The following is a 10,745-nucleotide window of genomic DNA, read 5'->3' on the forward strand; positions in this document are numbered from 1 at the left end:
TTTCTTGTGTTTTTCTATGTTAACCTAATTTGTAATATGACATGAATAAAGATAGACATAATAAAGAGAGTAAAGTGAATTAAATGAAGGAAACGTTAATCAAATGAACAATGGAATATGAAGCATGTGGTTTATGAATTAGTCCATTTAAAGGCTTTTAGTTCTACAGGAACTTTAGATCATTGCCTCAGGAGAGTTCTGACATGGCTCAGTTCACTGCACTGAACTGCCGACAAAATGAAACATGGAAAATATCAGTCACAGATGCGGTGTGCACAAGAGACATGCTAATGAACACACAGCCTTGAGGGAAAAGGTCACAATATGTATGAGACTTTATGGGTGTGGTGATGAAATAAATGTGAAGTTTAGGTTATAGATATTATAATTTAAGATATTAGTGCTACTTTGTGTATTCACAAAACATCCATTGAGAATTCAGATGGCTTCTTTATAAGTGCACAACACTGTGGGTCACTGCGGGGAGAGCTGGACACAGAAGAGTACCTGATGTGACCTAATCTGTGCACATACATTCAACAGTTTGTAAATAATAGAATGTTTTAGGGCCGGCTGTCGCTCAGGAAGTGGAGCGGGTTGTCCATAAACCGGATATTCAGCAGTTCGAGCCCAGTGCTGTGCCAAGAAACAAGAAACATTTATTAATCCCAAACACATCACAGACACACTCATGCAATTGAAATTTGTCCTCTGCTTTTAACCCATCTGGTGAACAAAGCAGGATACACAGAGCAGTGGGAAGCCATGTACGGCGCCTGGGGAGCAGATGTTCGGGGAGTACGGTGCCTTGCTCAGGGGCACTAGACAGTAGGGTAGGGAGTGCTGTTTGTCAAGATATTCAACCCAAAACTTCTCCTGACACCTGTGCAGTGACTTCTGTGTTATACTGGATGAGTGTACCCTAAAGCGCTTTGAGCGGTCATGAACCAGCTTTAATACTTTTAGATATTTGTTTACACAGGATCATTTTTCCAAAACCTGTACGTATAATACTATTGACTCAGGTTGTGATGTGTGATGAGTTGTTAGAATAATTACCATCTTGCTTTTTTTAAGCAAGACAAGACTGAAACAACTGAACGGATGTCCACAACACTTGGCGGAAGGATTTTGTTGTTACTTTAACATTGCAAGATGGTACGTTAGTCCCCATTTTCTGCATGCACCATGACGAAAAACATCAGGTACATGGAGGGGACTGATATCTATGTGTGAAATTAGGTGCAGCTTGAGGAGACTAGGGTCTCTTTGGTATGTGCTCCACTGAGTGCCATTTTTAGTTTTATGTGTTTATTGCTTGGTATTTGCAGTTTGGAACACGCATGCCAGTCCCCCAAATAACACAAATCATTGTGATCATTTGTAAATGTTACTTTGCGTTTGTAAATTATGTGTAACACTTTGTCGGCCCAAAGGACTCATGTAGGATCTTTTTCAACTTCATCATTTCCTGACTGTTGCTACAATACTGTATTGTACAGTTATGTCTTTTAGAACTGCCTTTAGCCGTCCCCTGCTAATACCATGTTCACTAAGCGATCACTTTTCACAACAAGTTTAGAAAGAACCTGACTGATTCAGCAGGACCTGATGTGAAATGTACACCTGAAGCAGCTCAAACCACACAGCTACTGTATTTGCTCTAATGCTCCTCTCCCCTACCAGCATCAAAACTGACTCAACAGATACTTCAGCTGCCGTCACAGTGAATTGATTTCATGCTGCCAACCTGGTCTTGTCAGTAGCAAATGATGAGACAAAGTGAGACAGCGAGATGAGGAAGGTTTTCTCATTATGAGACAAGAATACAATCAGCCAAAATTCCGATGTAGTACATTATTTTGTCTTTTATTTCAGGTAAAAAAAGAAACAATATAAGCAATGTGGAGTTGGTCTAAGTAGAAAAAAAGTCAATGAACAAAGATGTTCAGAAGTTAGAATGTTAGGGGGAAAACAACCCAGCATGCACTGGGCAAAAAAGGCAGGGAAACGCCCTGGACAGGTCACCAGTCTGTGACAGTCCAGCCAAGAAGAGTCTTTTCCATTTCCTCAACCTGGATGAGTCAGGCCTGAGAGGGAGGAGGGGAAGAGAGAAGAGGAGGAGATGTTGCAGTGAGCAGCCAGCGGAGGCAGCAGAGCAGCTGTGAAGCAGTTTGAAAGGAGCGAGGCGCTGCTTTGGACAGACATGTGTCTTCTCTCTGCACGGCTGGCAGACGCAGACAGTGTGAGGTGCCAGCACCTCCCTGTCTGACTGCCAGCACATCCAAACCCCAGAGGTGTGACTGAAAATAGTGAGTGCAGAAAAAAAGAGGAGAGAACTGGATCAGGAAGACACTCCGTTCCAGTATGAAAACAAAAGGCTAATCATGTCCCAAAGCAGAGAAAGAGGAGACGCGTCTCAGTCAACGGTTTGACGTCCGTTTACTCATGGACCATGTTTGACGATCAGACAGTCTTCCTGGCAGTCAGCACTCTGACTATGGAGCCCACTCCTCCCACTGCCAGAGCCTGAGGACACAAACATACGCACACATTAGATGCAGTGTAAAAAAAACAATGGGGAAATGTATTTTTGTATACAGATGAAGTACCGAGGTAACCAGGGCTCTTCTTCTCTCTGAAAGAAAAGCATGTTTACCTTTTCTTTGTGGATTTACATTGAATCAATGTCTTGTTTATGTAAATGGGAAATGGATTGTATTTTGATACATTACATATTGCTTATCTATTCTTGATAACCGCTCAAAGTGCTTTATATTTACATTTACATTACAGTTTACCATTCACACACAAATTCATACAGTGCTTCTATTAGCAGCACTTTTTTTTCTTTCTATGAGGAGCATTGAAGATGGGGAGGACTGGGATTGAACGGCCAACCTTCTGGTTGAAGGACAACCGCTCTACCCCTCAGCCAAAGCCGCTGTACATCACATCATTCTGATGGACTGTCCACACAGAGCCTCTATCTCATTTATATATACTAGGAGGTCAGACTGCAGAGCTCTGGTGACGTCCCACAGATTTTATACCATTTACCGGTCGAGGCCGATGTTTCCTCACACTGAGTCTGGCTCTGCTAGAAGTCAATCAATCAATCAAATTTTATTTGTATAGCCCATATTCACAAATTACAATTCATCTCATAGGGCTTTAACAGGGTGTTACATCCTCTGTCCTTAACCCTCATCAAGAGTAAGGAAAAACTACTAAAAACCCTTTTAACAGGGTAAAAATACATAGAAACCTCAGAGAGAGCCACATGTGAGGGGTCCCTCTCCCAGGACGGACAGAAGTGCAATAGATGCCACGTGCAGGAAAACATCATCAAGATTAAAGTCTTCAAGATTAAAGATAAAAGTCTCTAGCAGCATTTGATGAGGGTAAGCATCCCCAACATGACATGCTAAGCAGTCCCGCTGCAATCACAGTCCATGGTCAGCATCCAGCAGGACCACGATCCTCCATCCAGACCAGAACGCCACTCCAGTCCTCAGTGGGAGGGCTTTGAGGTAATTCATGTTAGGATTTTACACTATACAAGTAAAACTGAATTGTATTGTTCGACTTAGTATTTGTGATGGGTGGCACCTGTGCGGAGAGCATATGAAGTAAAGAACATCTTTCTTACTCTCACCTCATCTCCCCTGAACTCTGCACATCAGTTTCTAGATAATGTCTCCACACTTATTGGTTAAAACAAAACAAAAACCTCCAGAGGAGAGCTTGACAGGAAGTGGAAACTCTGATCCAAGCCACTTCTTTAGTTTTTTTTTACCTGATCTGTCTCTCAGAAATGTTTGTTAGGAATACTAGTTCCTCTCATATCCTTCACCAGCTGTTCTCACAGTAACTGTGGGCATAGTGTCATGAACTGACCATTGTACATTTCAGGAGCAAACCAACAGTATGCTTTAGATATGTTGGCCACAGTGGAGCTCTGTCAAACTGGATTTCTTCTGTTTCTTCTGCAGTTGGTTTGTACCGATGTTCAGTTTCTGTGTCCGGCTCCAGTCTGACCTGCTCTCCCTTTTTGTTTTCACATTTAAAATTAAATATATATTTTTGAACTACTAGGCTGCAGCTATATGTTTTTATAGAAAAGGAGTTTAATGTGGCTATTAAATGTGATTAAAACTAGACTCAAATGGAATTAGTTTTCGTCGACTAAAACTAGACTAAAACTAAGAAGGATAAAAATGACTAAATGTGACTAAAACTAATTTGCATTTTCGTCAAAAGACTAAGACTAATACTAAATCAAAAATAGCTGCCAAAATTAACACTGCTTTTAACCCATCTGGTGCAGGACACACAGAGCAGTGAGCGACCATGTACGGCGCTCGGGGAGCAGATGTTGGGGAGTAAGGTGCCTTGCCCCTAGACAGGGTAGGGAAAATCTTGGATTTTTGGACAGATCAATCCAGGTTCGTCTTTTGTTGTCTCTACGTGGAGTCGAACCAGAGACGAACCAGAGACCTTCTCTGCCCATAGTCCAAGTTTCTGCCACTAGACCACCGCCTCTCCCCTCCTCCTTTGAGTGGTCTGCTGGAGTAGCAGGATCTCGACAGCAAACAGGGAGAGAGTGGAGTGGAGAGAAGCTCGGATTTCTTCTGTTTGTGGCTAGACTCAAGTTTTTCACTGTGATGCTGGATTTCAGACATTCATCTACTGAGCAAACAGCTGTGGACATGAGACCCAGGTTTTTAGTTGACTTCATACTCAGTATGAGTGAATTTGTAAAATGTGTTTTCTGCAGGGGTGGATTTATTATATTTCCCGTCAAAAATTTAACAAAATATTAAATTAATTTTGCTTCACTGAAATGATTTAATTTTATACGTATTATATATCAACTGCATACCCGTTCATGCCACTGCAGCAGCACAGCGCTGCTGTTGTCAGAGGGTTTCTCGAAGCCTCTGTAGATGTATTTCATCAACAGGTCCACTCCTGCTTTGTCCAGTGATCCAACAGCTTTCTCTATGTCACTGCTCTTAAAACTGCTCAGCACTCTGACCACCAGCAGCTCAGCTCGATCCTACACAGAGGGAAGAAAGAGTCACACAACTCACAGGTTAACGACTCGTCCGTCTCGCTCTTCAGTCCCATAACAACTCTGCTGACTGCAGAGCTGACGGACAGGCTTGTGTACGTGATGTGTTTCATAGATTACACTTTATGAAGGTATGAGCTCTGTGGAATGAGATGCATGGGTTGACAACAAGACGCAAAAGATTGGATAGAAAAAAAGAGTATCCTACCTTTGCAAAACAAATTTACAACTTTAGTTTAAATATTAAGAATTGGGAAAAATCCTGTGGCCATAATATCATCTAAACCTTCAATATGTTCATTGGGCCTCATTCACCAATATTTTCTAATGAATTTTCTTTCTTTCTTCTTTGTTCTTAAACTGTACAATTGTTCGTATCAGTGTTCTTATATTGATGAAACCATGTGTTCCTAAGTGAAAGTGTGTGTCAGTCCTTTCTAATTAGCATAGGTAATGCCCTGCCAATGCCCATAAAAGGGCATGAGATGGAATTTCTGTGTGCGCACACACAATCACAGAAACTGCAAAGAACATGAAATCAGGAATGATTGAGCGAAAATCCGAAGACGGCGCAGCCTCGGATACATGGAAGTGCATTGGGAGAAAGTTGCATAAATGAAGAAAAACATTCAGATTTAAAGTGAGAATAAATATGGTCAAACACAGAGAAGAGAGGGGGAAGTGAAAAGAAAAGTTATCTGAGTTTGGGCGGGGCGTCTTTGGAAACCGAACCGCAGGTGAACCCTCAGCTGAGCGTCTGTGGATACAGAGCCTGACAGGACGAACTGGGCCAGGTTCCCATAAAGGGTTTGATCATATTCAGGTTCTGCTCCAGGTCTGAGGATGCAGTGCTCCCTGTCTCTTGTGTCAGATTTGATATAAACTGGGTTTTCAGAATTTACAGGCTACACGTGGACGGGACATTTTAACTAAAAGTTATAGCTGTCGAACTAAGGAACATGTAAACCATTAAATATGTAACACCTAACGATGGGTGAATATTTATGTGACTAAATATTCTCATCTTCTACGTGTTGTCTTAGGCAGTATCATATTATGGTAATTTAATATTGTTATACAGTAAAAACCTTTGATTCATACATAGATATAAACGTTCATAAAACTTCTGTTTGCTTCATTGATGAACAACAAGGAGGAGGAGAAGAGGAGGAGAGGAATATCAGATCACAGAGAAAGTAATACCTCATCTTATATCACCCAGTGAGAGTATTGCTGTAGACACACAAAGATACTGTGCAAAAACTTAGACTGATACCTTGGCGTTCTGGTTCTTTGAGTTGACTGGAGGGTTCTTCAGCACAGCCTGGAGAGCAGCAGTCATGTTCCCCTTGCAAACAGCTGTTAAGGACTACAGACTTTCTACAGACAGGTGGGAGATACATGTGCATTTCCCTTTTCTGCTAAATAAACACTGAGATTCTCTTTACACAGCAGCATAAAGGAACATTGGTACATTATTTTAAGAATAACATTAAGATTAAGATTAAGGTTAAGATGCATTTATTTGTCCCAAACACATGCACAGACATGCACAGGCACACTCATGCAGGTAGGGAAATTTAACCTCTGCTTTTATCCAGTGTTAATTTCGTTGACGAAGACTATGACGAAATATATTCGTTAATGACCCTTTTTCCATGACGAAGACGAGACGAAGACGTAACGAAAACAAATCTTTGAAAATAAAAACTATGACGAAATCTATTTTAATTTTCGTTGACGAGACAAGACGAAAATGTTGGTGGATGACTAAGTCACAATCATTTTTAAAACATCATCGTATCAGGCCGTCATGTAGTATCAGGAGCGGGCGAGTGAGTGTGTCTGTGTGCGCCCCAGATAGCGCACCGGTCCTTAGCTCCGCCCCGCGCACTCGCTCAGAGAGACACAGTGAAAGCAGAGCTCGTTCTCTATGAGCAGCCTCTAGGTGACTGACTGCTTCTTAACTATGGAAACAGTGAAAACACAGAGTTTCTCTGGTCTCAGCTGCTCAGAGATCAGCGCTTCAGCTTCTTGATCAGAGCAGAAGCTGCAGTTGGTTTGTACCGATGTTCAGTTTCTGTGTCCGGCTCCAGTCTGACCTGCTCTCCCTTTTTGTTTTCACATTTAAAATTAAATATATATATTTTTGAACTACTAGGCTGCAGCTATATGTTTTTATAGAAAAGGAGTTTAATGTGGCTATTAAATGTGACTAAAACTAGACTCAAATGGAATTAGTTTTCGTCGCCTAAAACTAGACTAAAACTAAGAAGGATAAAAATGACTAAATGTGACTAAAACTAATTTGCATTTTCGTCAAAAGACTAAGACTAAGACTAAATCAAAAATAGCTGCCAAAATTAACACTGCTTTTAACCCATCTGGTGCAGGACACACAGAGCAGTGAGCGACCATGTACGGCGCTCGGGGAGCAGATGTTGGGGGAGTAAGGTGCCTTGCCCCTAGACAGGGTAGGGAAAATCTTGGATTTTTGGACAGATCAATCCAGGTTCGTCTTTTGTTGTCTCTACGTGGAGTCGAACCAGAGACGAACCAGAGACCTTCTCTGCCCATAGTCCAAGTTTCTGCCACTAGACCACCACCTCTCCCCTCCTCCTTTGAGTGGTCTGCTGGAGTAGCAGGATCTCGACAGCAAACAGGGAGAGAGTGGAGTGGAGAGAAGCTCGTGATCGACTCAGTGGAGGTGGTGGGACAGAAGAGAGCAGCTCTGAGAACTGCCTCAGTCACAGGTGGATCAACCCACAGTGCTGAATGGGAGATCTCACGGGCGGTTCCTTCCTGCTGCTGTACAATCTGCTCTGTTCCCAATACACCACAAGCACCTAATCTATCACACTCAGGTTCAACTTAAACATCTATTTACAACGTATATACTATTCTACCTTTCCTATTTCTTCAAGTTTATGTTTACTTTATTTTTGTAACACAGCAAACCCCCCATAGTGGAACAAATAAAAGATTATTTTATCTAATCTTATTTTAATATAATTATATTATTATACAATATAGTATATTAGTAAAGTATAGTTCACTATAGTATAGTAATCACACTATTTTAGTTTAGTATATTGCAGATGAATATGACAGTACAATATAATATAGTTATAGAACAGTAGTGTAGAATAGAATAGTACACTGTAGTAGGATAGTAGTTATGATACTGTATAGTGGCAGTGTAATATAATTATAGTACAGTTGCATTATAATAAAGTAATAGCAGTGTAGAATAGTATAGTAAAGTTATTGTACAGTATAGTTATAGAAAAGTATACTTATAGTTTATTACTCTAGTATATTAAACTGATACAATATATTCATACTATAGTATAGCTAAGTACAGTAGTCTAGTCTTAAGTACATTACAAATGCTGCAAAGTACCACTACAATGAAGTGTAACATACAGTACCAGTATAGTAAAGTATTGGTATAGTTAAGTATTGGTATAGTAAATTATTAGTACATTATAGTTTATAGGAATATGTAAAGTGCATCGACCCTATTTGAACACATTAGAATTTAGTGATTTGACTGAGTGGGCTGATGTGTGATCACCATGGTAACAGTTGATAGTAGTACACAGGTGAGTACACAGAATGTAGTACACGTACTCAAGTACAACTCTCTCACTACACTGACGACAGTGCGACCACACCCTCCTCCTGTCAACTCACACCCGGAAACCAGGTTCAACACGGAAATGTGCAGCTACCTGGTCAGAGTGAATCCAACCCACGCCAGTCCCGTCTCACTTACCTCACTGCACATGGTGGACGTCACTCCGATGTATCAGAATAAGTATTAATACACCGGAGTGGCCCAGTGCCCGCTGGGCCTCCTCAGGGCCGCCAGCTCGCTGCACCACGCCAGCAGCTCTGTCCCAGTCACTGTGAGGAGACCGTTCATGAGCCTGGGTGGAAAACTGGCTTCATGCACATTAACACATCTACTAACTAGAAGGATATTGTCTGAGCAGACCGTCCACTTCGCTTTCGTCCGGGCCGCCCTGGTTCTCTCCTCCCTCCTCCTCGTCCACAAACTTGTTCTCGTCGTATTCATCCACGTCCACTTTCCTGAAGCGGTCTGACAGTGAACTTTTGGACATGATGGACGCAGTAAGATGTTCTATTCGGAGAGAAACAGGGTTTCAGTACAGCAGATATTAGCAGCTGAGCTGTCCAGTGTCCACCTACCGCTACTTCACTTCCTGCTACGAGAGTTCTTCTTCGGCTTCGTTGCTCGTTTCTATACCAGAGTACTCTTGTCTGGCCGCCACCTACTGGTGTGGAGTGAGTAGTGGTGTAGTCTATGAAAGTCTACTTGTGGTTATACAGTATTAAGTTAGTACTAATACTAGTTTTCCTTCAACTTAACTGGGCATTTTCACTGTTGGTATTTAAGAATATGTATGATTTAAAATAAGTAAACATACAGAGCAATCACGTGTATGGAAAAATATCCAATTTAAAATGATCAAGCTGCATCCACTTATTAGGGACAAATGGCTTCATCTGCATATGTTGTTTTCTATGTAATCAGATTGTTGTGTATCATTATTCAATATATTAATACTCCTTTAGATAACCGAACAAAATGCGTATGAAGAATTTTAAATGTTGGGCTATTTATGCCTCATATCGATCATTTTCAGAATATCCAGAACATTTCATACATTGCAGCTTCTCTGAAGATACTGCAACTAGCAGAAATTGATAAATTTGAGGCAAAATCCACACAACTACTAATATGTTTTAATTTTAAGGCAACGTTTTTAAATTGAAAACATATTGGCGTGGATGCAGCCTAAATGTATTTGTCCCAGGCAGCAGTCTTAGTGGGGAGAAGGGAAATCGTGTCTTGATCTATTAAGATGTTTTAAGATATGTAGCTGTACTGTACATCCACTGCAAACATAATACAACATTTATAATGAACAAACTAGCATGATAGGATAAAGCCAAATCCATATGCTCATCAAAGCAAGACTTATAGAAAACATATATGGTATGACACCTGCATTATTTGGTTATGACCACTGGAGGGCAGGAAAGCAAAGCAAACTAAATAACTAGAAGCAACAAAGATGTTAAATCACGTCAGTACACTGATGAGGACACAAATCCCAAAGTAATCAAACTCCATTTGTGACGACATGGAGCTGTTTGTGGTGTCACTGTGTTATAAGCCATATGTGCTTGACACAATAACACACACTTCTTGACTTAAAGGCCTCTTCAAAGTACATTTTACGCTAAACTCAATTTCAGCACAGAACAAATAAAAAACACATTAATGAAGCTCACATTAAGAAAACGTTAATATTAAGTTAATCTGACCAGATAAACTCAGCCCACAGAATGTAGTTCGAAATGCGACAGCAAGTCAGAAGGAACACGAGTTGTTGACATTTTCCTGCCAAATCTTTCATTTCTGTTGAACTACATCTGCATGACACCTCCCTGTTCACAGACCTTTTCTTTGCTGTTTCCTTATTGTACATTTGCCTGCAGATGGCCACTAGACCAAGTATTATCAGGCGCCCTGGGCCCAAATCATGTGTGTACATTTAGGGAATCCAACTTGTAAGGCGGTGGTCTAGTGGCAGAAACTTGGACTATGGGCAGAGAAGGTCTCTGGTTCGTCTCT

The 10,745-nt window shown here is 41.1% G+C and overlaps 1 protein-coding gene across 1 annotated transcript; it reads right to left on the reverse strand.

Annotated features, from left to right (window-relative positions):
• Positions 1 to 1,842: 1,842 nt before the first annotated feature.
• LOC133967945 (actin-related protein 2/3 complex subunit 5-like) lies at positions 1,843 to 9,328 on the reverse strand. The gene is made up of 4 exons (XM_062403669.1): positions 9,065 to 9,328; positions 6,354 to 6,426; positions 4,886 to 5,062; positions 1,843 to 2,529 (listed from the first exon to the last, which is right to left on the reverse strand). The coding sequence occupies exons 1-4, from the start codon at positions 9,202 to 9,204 to the stop codon at positions 2,467 to 2,469; spliced, it is 453 nt and encodes a 150-aa protein (XP_062259653.1). The 5' UTR covers positions 9,205 to 9,328; the 3' UTR covers positions 1,843 to 2,466.
• Between the last annotated feature and the right edge of the window lie 1,417 nt (positions 9,329 to 10,745).

This window comes from Platichthys flesus, chromosome 14 (genome assembly GCF_949316205.1).
Source record: "Platichthys flesus chromosome 14, fPlaFle2.1, whole genome shotgun sequence".
Taxonomy (NCBI): Eukaryota; Metazoa; Chordata; class Actinopteri; order Pleuronectiformes; family Pleuronectidae; genus Platichthys; species Platichthys flesus.